This window comes from Rattus rattus, chromosome 9, assembly GCF_011064425.1.
Source record: "Rattus rattus isolate New Zealand chromosome 9, Rrattus_CSIRO_v1, whole genome shotgun sequence".
NCBI classification, from domain to species: domain Eukaryota; kingdom Metazoa; phylum Chordata; class Mammalia; order Rodentia; family Muridae; genus Rattus; species Rattus rattus.
The window spans coordinates 17,986,317-17,999,361 of record NC_046162.1 but is presented as its reverse complement, the minus strand read 5'-3'; the positions used below and the strand labels follow the sequence as shown (position 1 = coordinate 17,999,361).

Genomic DNA, 13,045 nt, shown 5'->3' with positions numbered 1-13,045 from the left:
GGAAAACACAATCTTCTCCATCACTTACTGCCTCTCCGTCTTGCATTCTTTTTATGAGGGGTTCCATCATGAGTAAAGCCAAGGCGTGTTCCTGACAATACAACACTTTTGGAAGATGGCTAGTGTTACTCGAAACCTTCTTTGTTTATTTTCCAGAAATATTACTGTATGAGCTACAGATAACAGGGCAGGTATGTATCGTAGTGGGTCCAGGGACTATTGACCTAGCACAGATCTCTCTCACGGTCCCAGACTCTGAGGTCCACATTATGTATTATAACATAATCCCGCTGAATTTTTATTTTCTAAGGAAAGAAACGTGACGTTTCTTGTATAATTTTGCTATTACTCCATGAATTCACGCAGGCAGTATCAACCTCAGATGGAAATAGAATTCATCTTGGCGTCTTAGCCGTCCATCATCGTGGTCCAGTTCTCTGTCTCTTCTCAACACTGCAGGCTAACTACTCGTGCTTCCCACCTCCCTCTCACCTGATTACCCTTTTCTGTATGTCTGCATCCAAGTTTACCTTCTACCCAATGTGATAATTAGTGAGAAAAGTTAGGCAAGGCCATTTGCCTGTCAATGCTAACCCAAAATGTCTCCGTCTGACTTTATTTGAATCGTTGCCGCTAACAGCCAGAGTCATCCGGTTTGCGACCAGTCTGCTCAGTGGATTGTGGGATATGCTATGACTTCTCAAGCAAGTTTAGGAGGGTAGTCCGTCCGTTAAGCATGTCCTCTGCCTCAAGTTTTAGTCTTCCAGCACCACTGTCCCAGCAATCGGTTTAGAGCAAAACTTACCTTAAGAAACTTGTGCGTTGGCACCTTAACACCTACACTGTAGTACAACCAATTTAAGCCTATCCTGGACTAGCTTACAAATAAATGACACTCGGACTATGGTTATCTTCAATCTATTCTTCTAACTGCTGGCTTTGCTACCTCTCCAGTCATGTACCCCAGATTCTTGCTGTTTTTTTCTGGTCATGTGCTCAGGTCCATTTCCCCTCGTGATGACTTCTTCGTCTCTATCATGCTTCCTCCTCTGTCTCTACCTTAGTATACACTTCAACTTTACTTATAATCTTTCATAAAATTTCTTCTAAGAATTCTCTCCAGTTTTTATTTTCCTTTTCTTGTATCTTCTTGTATTATCTTAAATGACTCTGCTCATTACTAGAATGGCTTTAAAAAAATTTAAAAAAAAAAAAACTCATACAATTCACACACCCTTTCCCCTAACAGAAGCCACCCTAACATGGGACAGTTGCTCAGCGACTACATTATTAGAAAAAAGAAAATCAATAGGTTTTAGGAGTCATTTCAAAGGATCTTTGGCTCCGTTTCCATATCTGTTATTTATTTGCACACCTGTTACAAAGTCTATGCTTGGTGATTGCTAGTGAGTGAAATTATACTAAGTGTTATCCATCACCTTCTTATGGTAAGAACCAACGCTCCATGCAGACCATTTTCACATTTGCTGGTTTGGGTTGTCTTGTCCCTTGGATAGAATGGAACAAACGATGATACATTTTTGCCTTCCAATTTTTCGTAATTCCCCTAACAATATTATCCTAGCCTAAATTTGTTTCTCCAGTTCAGATCAAAGCCACAACTTAGTTTCCCAAATCTCCGGGATGAGCCAACTAGCAGTACCTTGGTGATCTCGTCAAAGTATATCATCTTGAAGGCACAAAATGCCAATCAGCACACTCAGATCAGATCAGATCAGATCAGGTTCAAGCTTTTGGTGCCCAAGCTCCTGCAATTAATCTGGAACCAGAATGTGGCTGGCTCATGGGAGTCGTAATTACAAATAGACAGGGCAGTTGTGTCCTCTGCTCAATTCATTTGAGTTTTGAAATAACTACAAGAAATACAGGGAGAAAATAGAGCCATTCTTTAAACATTTTGGAGTTCGGAACGTCCTTCTGGAAAGTATGACTCCTTAAAATTGACTAGGAGTTGGAGTGGAAGCCATGGGGGAAGGGGAGAAAAAGTCCCTGGGAGTGAAGCAAGGTCATCACGGGTCTCTGCTGCAAAGAATCCCTAATGACTTAGTACTTTTTGCTGTAGGTCAGGTTGGCCTTCAGCCCATGGCAACCCTCCTGCCTGAGACTTCAGAGTGCAGGGATTAGAAGTGAGCTCCACTAAGCCCACTTGTCCTTCCTTTAAAAATTGAGGGATGAATATGATCACGCTTTCATGCCCACAGTATGAAATTATCAACAATGGAGGCTGGAGAGCCAAGAGGCTATCAAACCAGAGGCCCCGGGTTTGATTCCCAGTGCCCACATGGTGGATCACAACTGTCTTTAACTCCAGTCTCAGGGGATTGAATGCTTTCTTCAGGCCTCCAAAGGTTCCAGGCATGCACCTGGTGCACAGACATACATTCAGACAGAACACCCAAATACATGGAAAGTAATTAACTAAATAAAAAAATTCTCAAAAATTATTATAAAAAACAAAATGGTTGAAGCAATGGTGTGCAACTCAGTGAGAGGACAGACTGACCAAGCCAGCTCAAGTCAGTCAACAGGTTCTCCAGTGCAGGAGTGAGGATTAAAAAGAAAAAAGACAGTTAGACAGCATTGTAGCATGACTCAAGCCAGTTCTGAGGCTGAGGTGAATTTATTTTTTCCCTAGTCTGATTTTATACCATTTTAATACATGCAAGTAATAAGGTCAGTTCTAGGTTAAGGAACGAGTGAAACAATAAACAAAGCCCTGTGGTCACTGTTTCTAAGGCTCATCGGGATGACCAACATACCTGAGCCTAACTCCCAGTCCTAGCCCAAAGTCATATTCTTGCCTGAAGCCTACTTCTTTACTCTAGCTTAAAATTAGATTCCTGCCTGAGCTAACTTCCCTGTCCTGGCCCAATGTCTAATTCCTGCCAAGTGGCCCCAAAAGCTCTCCTCCGCACAGATGCTTGCTTGGAATGCAAGAGGCTCTCCATTCGATCTCTACTACTTCAATAAATGAGAAAATGAATCTGTAGGTGTCTTGAGGGCTGGGGTGTTTAACCGACAGCCCTCAGACCTCTCCAACACTGCCTCAGTGGATTCCTTCCAGGAATAGAGCCCAGCAACTGCCAGGTGGGGGTGAGTTGGAAGGGGGCTGTAAACATTACTCGGGGAGCCCCTGGAGATCTTGCAGCAACTGCAACCCCAGCACCTTCACAGAAAGGGAGGCAGCCTCCATTAGGACACCCGTGCTCCACCTCTCTCACTCCTGGTGCTATGGGAAAAGGCCAAGAGTCATTTTTAAACACTCTCTTAGCAGACATCTTGATTAGGTTTTTGCTTGTTGCCAAGGAACAGCCCCTCGGCATGGAGATGGGTTCTGAGAGACACTAAGTTGAATCCAAGCTCACAACATGTGTTCTAACTGCTATTCTAAGAGATCTCTCTGTCCATGTCCTGCTTGCTTGTCTGTCTGTCTGTCTGTCTGTCTGCCAGTTCTTCAAGCAATTTGTGAGGCAGTGAACCATGCTTAAAACCATGGTAAGGTTGAGTGGGTTCAGAAACCCCGGTCCCCTCATACCTGAGGACGGCAGGTGTTTCACTTACTCCCGACCAGATTCCTGACCTGGAACAAGTGACCACAGCTCCCCACATAAAGAACATGGCCACTAATAGCACACAAGGCAGAGTTCTCCATGCTAATGAGGAGTCTAGAAGCCCTGAGGGTTTAGCCAATGAGCTTCCCTTCTGGACATTCCTTCCAGCAAAAGGTACTGAATCTCTGGTTCACCCTGAGGAAGTGGTATGCACCTATTCTCCACAATGAGCATAGAGTAAAGTGCACGTTCTGTCTGTCCTAGCGAGGTTCACACACCCACAGCTGTCCTCTCTTTTTATCCAAAAGAATTCTCTACCTAACTCATCCCCTGCAGAACACAGGTCCAGTCTTTTACTTTGCATATCAATCCAGTCATTTACTCCAGGTTTCCTTTTGATTATCTTATGAGTCAGCACTCCTTGCTCTCCTCTTGATTCTTTTTTAAAAATACTTATAGATATGAGTGCACTGTAGCTGTCTTCAGACACCAGAGGAGGGCATCAGATCCCATTACAGATGCTTGTGAGCCACCACCACGTGGTTGCTGGGAATTGAACTCAGGACCTCAGGAAGAACAGTCAGTGCTCTTAACCTCTGAGCCATCTCTCCAGCCCTAGCCCTTTGATTCTTAAGAGACAGCAAGCATATTTTTTTTCTTAACAGTGCAAGAGAATTCAGAGATCTGTCTGCCTTTGTTAAGCACAAACAATAAACTTGGGGCAGGTACCATGTCATTATGTCCCCACCGGGGCCATGCTGGGCTCCACGGTTTGTTACATGCTTTTAAAACTCTTGTTTTTCTCAAGACATAGTCTTATGTGGCCTAGCTGTTCTAGGACTCACTCCGTACACCAGGCTGGCCTCGAACTCACAGAGATCAGCCTGCCTCTGCCTCCTGAGTGCTGGGATTGAAGACATGCACCACTATGCCCGGCTGCTTTTTAAAGATTTATTACTTTAAATTATATGTAGGTATGTGTGCCTATGTGTGGGTATGTACATGTGAGGTGGCAGTGGAGGCCAGAGGTGATGGATCCCCTGGATTTGGAGTTATACATGATTGTGAGCTGCCTGACCCAGTGCTGGGAATACAACTCAAGTCCTCTGGAAGAGCAAGCACCTGCCTCCAGGCACCTTAGTTTGCTTGCTTGGTTTTTCCACCTTGTTATTTTGAGGCAGAGCCTCTCATTGGCCTAGAAATTAGTACCTAGGCTAGGGTAGGTGGAATTCCAATGGTCCACCTGCCCTCCCTCCACCTCCCCCCCCCCAGCATCAGGATTACAAGAGCTCATCACCACATCCAGATTTTTCACATGGGTCCTCCTGCTTGTGTGGTAAGCACTATATCAACTGAGCTGTCTCTCAGCCTCAAGAAAAAAAAATAATTAAGAGTTTTCTAGAGCATGCTTGCACGTGTCTATCATCCAGTACTGGGGAAGCAGAGATGGAAGGATTATACACTGGGCCACATTGTGAGAAGTCTCAGAACCACAAAAAGATTGTATATAAAAAGTAAAAAAAAAAGGTGGCTCTCGGGGTTGGGGATTTAGCTCAGTGGTAGAGCGCTTGCCTAGGCGCAGCGCAAGGCCCTGGGTTCGGGTCCCCAGCTCCGGGAAAAAAAAAAAAAAAAAGGTGGCTCTAACTGTGTAGAGCACTGGCTGCTCTCCTAGAGGATCGGGGTTTGATTCCCAGCACCCGCATGACAGACAGCTCACAACTCTCCGGTTTCAGGGGATTCCAACATTCTCTTCTGGCTTTCATGGGCACCAGGCATGCATGTGGTTCACATACATACATACATACAGGCAAGACACCATACACCTAAAAATAAATTTAAAATAAAAGAGAACTGTGGAAGAAAGGCAAAAACCATAGAGAAACGGTTTTCGGAAATGCTAAGCCGTTAGTATGTGGGGAGAGGGTCTAAAGTCTCCAAGCATAGGAAGACGTGTGGAAAAGTTAAGGTCGATCTTCAGTAATACAAGTTATAGTTGCTTTACCCTTTCTCTCATATTCCGTAACTCGCGAAACTCAAGAAAGTCTAATAGATGCTCTCCTGGTTTAAAGCCTCCCACATTATGTTCCATTCATCACTGAATTACTGCTTCGTTGATTGTGAAGACAGGGATTGCCCTTGCACATCGTAGATGGTACCAGGTTGACAGCCCTTGTGGTGGGCAGACTACTTCCCCCCCCCACACTTATTAGCATTCGTTGAGTCATTTGAGAGGTTTAGACCATACAGAGCAGGAAAAACCTTAGAGGTGAGATCAGAGAAAGTTTTCAGGGGTTCCTGGGTCCTGCTTCAAGTACCACACAGACTTGTCCTAAGAGGCAGGGCCTCCTAGCCAATGTGATACCTGACCTGAAGAGCCCTCCATACGGAGGACTCGCTCGAGCCCCGCACTTCCTGCTCTCCCAAATTTCCTCAACCAACAGAGCGATAGCCAACTATCTAGGAATTAGGCAGCACTTTGCGCACGCTCCTGGACTAGCCACTGGACTACCACTCCCAGGAGGCACTGCGACTGATTGATAGATCAAACGGCTAATAAACGATTATCGATGTCCCGAAGACCCAATCCTGTAGAGGAGAGGCGGGCCTTTCCGTGGGTAGCTCTTGGAGCCAGTGGGCGTCTCCGCGGCCGGGCTCCGGCCCCGCCCCTAGACTGTGCTCTAGGGTTCCCGGTGTCCAGTCTCTGGAAAGGTGGGTCACCTGCAGGCTGGCGCTGGCTTCTGAGCTGCCTCAGAACTTGGTGTCGCAGGTGGCTACTGGAGCTGACACCCAACACTGCGGTGGACCTGCGTGTCCCCTTGCTGCAGCCTCGCCAGGCGGAGCTGGCTGGGCCGCGGAACCGCATTCCCTACCCCTAACCACGTTGTGGCCGCGGTGTGGCCTTGGCTCTGCTTCGCTCTGAGGTACTGGATCAGGTCGGTGTCTGCCAGATGCGGGAGAGTTGGTGCGAGCTACTTGCAAGATATCTTAAACTTTCCCTGGGGATTCCTCTACCAGCCTGTTAGATCGTGTTGTGAATTTCGCCAGATACCAAAATAAAATATTCCTTCCAGTGCCCTTCTGGGACGTTATGACTTTTCTCCTTAAAAACTGACGAAAAGACCAGGAACTATCTTGTCTTCAGAGTCTGGGATAAAGACTAGCAGATGATAAAAGTATGTCTTTGTGGCCCTTCCCTAACACTTCCAAGGAGCTTCATTCCTAACATTTTTCTAGCCATCAGATTTCTCCAGAGCAATGACCCAGAAGACGTAATCAGTTCGTGATTAGAGTGACATTGTTCCCAGAGCCCCCAAGATGGCAGCTAAAATGGAAATAACTTTGAGTAACCCCACTGAGGATTCTGACAAGCAAGACAGACACATAATAATGAAGCTGGAAGAAAAACGCGCCCCACCTCAGCGAAAAGCCAGTCCTGACCCGGAGCTTTCTCGCCAGAGCTTCAGACACTTTTGTTATCAAGAAGTGTCTGGGCCCCAGGAAGCGCTCTCCTGCCTTCGACAGCTCTGCAGACAGTGGCTGCGGCCTGAACTACACACTAAAGAGCAGATTTTGGAGCTCTTGGTGATGGAGCAGTTTCTGGTCATCCTACCTCCAGAGATCCAGGCACAGGTCTGGCATCGATATCCAAAGAGCAGCAGGGAGATTGTGACCCTGGTGGAAGATTTGCACACAGCGTCTAAAAAACCAAAGCAGTGGGTAAGGAGGGTCCTTTCTCTGCGGGTTTTAGGTAATGTCTTTGTTGTCTCACAATCCCTAGTTAGAGATTCCAGAGGAATGGATGGCTTCAAAAGTTCTTCCAGCCTGGAGGAACTTCCCTTATCCGGACCCACAAAGTTGTAACAGAGTTTCAGAAAACCGGAGCCCCTGGCACTCAGTGATGAAACAGAGGAGTAAGCTATTCCTTCATAGACCCCGGGACCGTAGCTTTAAGGAATCTCTCCTGTCAGATCTTCCCTGGCCCACATCTTGAAGCTTTGCTACAATCAGAATTCTTAGCCCACAGGTCTAGCCTGTTCCCTAAGAAACTAATTTTGGTGAAGCTCTGTGGACTTTGTTCCAGTGAAGTGCCTACCATATTGCTTTTTTTTTTTTTTTTTTTTTTTTTTTTTTTTTCGGAGCTGGGGACCGAACCCAGGGCCTTGCGCTCGCTAGGCAAGCGCTCTACCGCTGAGCTAAATCCCCAACCCCACCATATTGCTTTTGAATGGGGAAGTCTCAGCTCAGATCTCTGGTGTTGCCGTCTGGCCCCACCCCCTCCCCCAAGTGAAACCCCAGCTGGAGCCACTGAGGGAAAGCAAGTGGGGCAGCCTTGTTAAAGCTGAGTATCCTGGTCCCCTCTGACAGAAAAACCAAGTTGGAATGGTTTTCAGTGGCCCCTTCCATACTGGTTCTGTTCCCACAAGGCCTATTTCTAGCAGAAGTAGAGAGGGGTGGGAGATCCAGGGAGCACTGTTCATGAGTCTGGTATTTTTGCCAGCCCTCTTTTGACGATCTTGGCTCAAGCTGTGGGCACCTACCTGGGGAGTGTGCTGGGCTGACTGTGAGGCAACCTCATTGTTTTTGCTCTGTATGCTCTTCCCTTCACCTGCTTTTGGGGGTCTCTACAGAATTTGGACTCTAGGTCATTACCAGGTCTTCCCAGGGTAAAGAGGTCTGTCATTCTGTAGCAGTGGGTGGCATGTTGCTCCCAGTCCATCAAGGAATGGAGAATTAATGGATAGCCCTTTCCTAGGTGACCGTTTGTATGCAAGGGCAGAAGGTGCTCCTGGAGAAAACAGGAGCTCAGCTTATAGAACAAGAACTTCGAGACTTTCAACCCCAGACTCCTAGCAGAGATATTCAAGAGAACTCTCTGGCAGAGCCTTCCTGGGAAAGATCTCATGAGCAGCTGAGTCCCCACCACTGGGAGAAGTCTCTCCTCCAGGAACCAGCCCTCAGATTGACTGAGACAGGTAACACTCTGGATCCTCTCAGCGGCCTTTTTCCATCATGGCCTCTCATGGTTCTGCAAATGCAATTTGTGTTGCATATACACGTCTTTTAAAATTTATTATTTGTGTGTGTGTGTGTGTGTGTGTGTGTGTGTGTGTGTGTGTGTGTGTTGGGGGGTGTCACAGTGCACATATGGAGGTCAAAGGACAACTTTGTGGAATCATTTCTGTCCTTCTACCTTTCCTTGGGTTGTAGAGATCAGACCCTGGTCTCTGGACTTGAGTAGCCAGAGCCTTTGCTTACTAACCCATTTTTCTGGCCTTTTAAAATTACATATGATAACTTTTTTTGAGACAGTATCTCACTGTGCAGCTCAGGCTGGTCTGGAATTCATTATGTAGACCAGGCTAGCCTTGCATTCAGAGAGATCCACCTGCCTCTGCTTCCCAAGGACCAGGATTAAAGGCCTACATGACCATACCTGGCCCGTTTGGTTTTTTAGCTTGCTTGTTTGTTTACTGAATTCATGAATTGCTGGATTCATTTGTCAAGTGGCTGCACCGTCTGAGGGTCCTGTCCACAAAACGGAGGGTGCTTTTCCATCTCCTCGCCAGCACTTCCTTCCAGCTGGTTCATGATGATGTAATATCCCTTGAGGTTTTGATTTTCATTTCCCTAATGAGTTATGTTTGGCATTATTCCATATGTTAATCAAATTATATGTCTCGGCCAGTGAGATGGCTCTGTGGGTAAAGGCACTTGCCACCAAGTGTGACAACCTGACTTCAATCTCTGGGGCCCCCAGGATGGAAGAAGAGAATCAATCCTGTAAGGTGTATCCTGTGACCTCCACACACGCTTTGTCCTACAAACAACCATCCCCAACACATACACACACAATCCTACAAACAGCCATCCCAAACACACACACAAATCCTACAACCGTCTTCTAACACACACACACACACACACACACACACACACAAACACCCATCCCCAACACACACACACACAATCCTACAACCATCCCCAACATACACACATACAGACACACACATACAGACACACACACACACACACACACAGACATACACACACCTCCCACACACAGACATACACACACCTCCCACACACAGACATACACACACACACCACACACACACAGACACAGACACACACACACAGACACACACACACACACACACACACACACACACACACACACACGCCCAAAGTTGGTACCACCAGGTGCAGTGTCTGAGAACCACAAGGTAGCACCTGCCATGTGTCCCATGTGGCTGAAAAGAAAAACAGCAACTGAGGCACCAGTTCTATTCATGAGGGCTCCATCTTTATGACTCAGTCACCTCCTGATACTTCTACACTGGGGACTGACAGCACATAAATTTAGGTAGATGTTCAGTCAGACTGAGATTCTTGTGAGAATCCAGTGATTGTTCTTGAGAACCTTGATGAAGGCAGGCGTGGTGATGAGAGCCCAGGATCTCAGCACCAGGGAGGCGGAGGCAGAAGGTCAGGGGCTTACCATCATCTTCCCGTATGCGGTGAGTTTGAGACCAGCCTGGGCCGTGCGAGACCCCCGTCTCAGAAAGTGAACAGAGCAAAACCTTGATGAAATCACTTGGCGATACTGTCTGAGCTCCTCATTGCGTGTTAAGTGAATGAAAAGTTAGAACTCAGCCCCTCAGCCCCATGAAGCACTTTGAGTGCTAGGCAGTCACGTCTCTCTGGTGGCTGCCACAGCGAGTGTGTTTACAGCTCATGAGAACAAGCTTTGCACTTTGCAGGCCCTGTTGCTGAATGCTTTACTGATTCTTCACTTCCCTGGCCTAGCCTAGCTCTGATCCATCTTGATCCTCAGTCCTGTCAGAAGGTGGACTAACTAGGATACACATCTAGTCTGTATTCCATTTTCTAAATACTTAGGCTGTCAACTGTGTAATGAGAAAAACAACATAGTCCCTGGACTTATCATCCTTTCAAGGGAAGGAGGCTGTCCATCTTTGTCCATGTAAGGGAGAGGTATTTATTCAAATAATTGTTTTGAGTATTGGGGTTTTAACCCGACTTTACCCAGGTGCAGCAGTGCACGTCTGTGGCCCCAGCTACTTGGAGGGTCACTTCGGCCCTAGAGTTTGAAGTCAACCTAGGTGATACGGTAGACGCTGTCAATAAATAATAACCGGTCGATTGTCTTCCTTTTCACTGTTGGTTCTTCGTTCTGATTCTTTTTCTATTCTGTTTTTCTATACCTTTTCTTAAAGATTGGAGACAGAAGGAGAATTTGGTCCCTAGCTTTACTATAAATTAGGGATACTCCCAGGCACTAGCTAACTGCAGATTTCCAGGCCTAAGCCTCGGAGATTCTGGCTTACCAACATCAAGTGTACAGAGCCCCTTGTTGATGGGTCCAGGGGAGGCTGATGCACACGTGTCACCAGCAGAAGGCTGCCGACCCTCTGACAAACCTCATAACATATTAAAACTTCTTTTCCTGGAGTTCTTTCTTCTAAGTGCAGAAAACAGAGCATATTCTTTCTAATTACAGAGTCCTCCAGAATGAGAAGTGATGACAAGGAAAATCCACACCCGGAGGGCGCCAGAGGCGCAAAGGCATGCACAGTCTTACGTGGAAGACCTAAAGGGGGTACCCTGCACAGCCCTGAGCCAGGAGGAGTGACCGCAAGTGACCTCCGATTGTTGCAATGGCAGGTCAGACCCCCACAGTCTCCCAAGCCACTTCCCTACTACCAGAGACATTGCAGAGAGCTGGAATACATCAGCAACCCCCTCAGGGGACCCCCGCTGAGAGAGCTAAGGAGAAGCAGAGGAGGCCGGAGGAGCCTGAGCAGCCTTCTGCAGCGCCTTGGTCACCAGGCAGCCCACTCCGCCAAACCTTACAGATGTGACGACTGTGGGAAAAGCTTCACGTGGAATTCAGAGCTGAAGCGACACACAAGAGTGCACACCGGGGAGAGACCCTACATCTGTGGGGAGTGCGGAAACTGCTTTGGGAGGCAGTCAACTCTGAAACTGCACCAGAGAATCCACACTGGGGAGAAACCATACCAGTGCAGCCACTGTGGCAAGTGCTTTCGCCAAAGCTCAAACCTCCACCAGCACCATAGGCTCCACCACGGGAACTGAAGCGATGCTGTTTGCTGTAGAGTCCTAGGGAAAGGCTTCTGGTCTCTCCCTTCTCTCACTTGCCTGTAAGAGTATCTTTGTGACTCACAACAGAGCGAGCGGCCCGTGGGGAGTGATGGGTGAATAATCAAGTGGTAAGGACCTCAAAAAGAGGCCGAGGGGGCTTCTGGGTAAGGACAGCTGATCCGGGTGTGGGCCGCGCAGAGCTGAGGTCTCGGCAGAGTGAAGGCCGGTTACTGAGGAACGGTCAGGATGAGCTGCAGGTGGCTTCAATTAATTAATTAATCCTTAATTAAATTCTCCTTGTTGCTTTCTCTTCTAAAATAGAGTTGTTTTCATGTGCACACTTGAGCAGTGCTCGAGAATGCCAAGAAAGCAGTCCCCGGAGAGTCCTCTCATAGTCTTTCTGCAGCTAACTTTTTTAGTGGTGGTGGCTTTTCATTACTTATTTTTAAGACCAGTCTCTCTACATAGCCGTGGCAGTGCTGGAACTCACTCTGTAGACCGGTCTGGCCTGGAACTCAGAGCTCTACCTGCCTCTGCCTCCCAAGAGCTCGTAAAAACGTGTGTGACCCCACACCCTGCTGTAACTTCTTAACAAAAGACAATTTGAGAATAGGGATGTATTTATGTGATTAACAGTTCCTAAGTAAGTAGATGGCACTTTCATTTAAGTTATATTCGAGGGATCTTTTGATTTACAAAAGGCGTCCCAACTCTAGCCCAGGCTATAAGGGAGAGCCCCCGGGAGAAGGAAGTACGGCTCTGGAGGGCAGGGGATTCTCCGTTCTTGAGTAAGCCATTAGCTTTAACACCGTGACTAGGCATGCTCAGTGTCTACAGTTAGATCATGGGGTGGGTATACGGTTAAGGACTGCAGGAAAGTTATTGAGATAGATTAATTTATGATAGGTGAATTGTACCTCCATAGCCTTTTTTAAATGACAGAATAATATATTTATATAAAATGTTAGAGTTCCAGAACGGGGTCTGGGACACCTTTCCATACCAAAATCTTGTTTTCTTAAAGTAGAAAGTAGAGCCCAGTCAGTAGTCACCCTGGGGAAGGCGTCCTCTTTCTCCATCCAGGCAGATTGTGTGTGTGTGTGTGTGTATACATATATACACATACATATATACATACATAAATGTATTATATATCATGGTGGGCATTCTTCTGAAGGCATCAATATCAAGTCACTGCCTTTATCTTCAATATTCAGCCTGGCCTTACACACACACACACACTTACTTTCCTCTAGGCCACCTTCTCTGCTGCCTTGTAGTAACTTCTTAGTCATGTCTGAATTTGTTTTCTACTGGTGCTATAACAGTTGAGTCCAAACTTGGTA

At 46.9% G+C, this 13,045-nt stretch overlaps 1 protein-coding gene across 1 annotated transcript; it reads left to right on the top strand.

Annotated features, from left to right (window-relative positions):
* Positions 1-6,244: 6,244 nt before the first annotated feature.
* Znf174 (zinc finger protein 174) lies at positions 6,245-12,801 on the top strand. The gene is made up of 3 exons (XM_032913782.1): positions 6,245-7,289; positions 8,326-8,545; positions 11,095-12,801. Exons 1-3 carry the CDS (start codon positions 6,888-6,890, stop codon positions 11,691-11,693), a joined length of 1,221 nt encoding a protein of 406 aa, XP_032769673.1. The 5' UTR covers positions 6,245-6,887; the 3' UTR covers positions 11,694-12,801.
* The last annotated feature ends 244 nt before the right edge of the window (positions 12,802-13,045 follow it).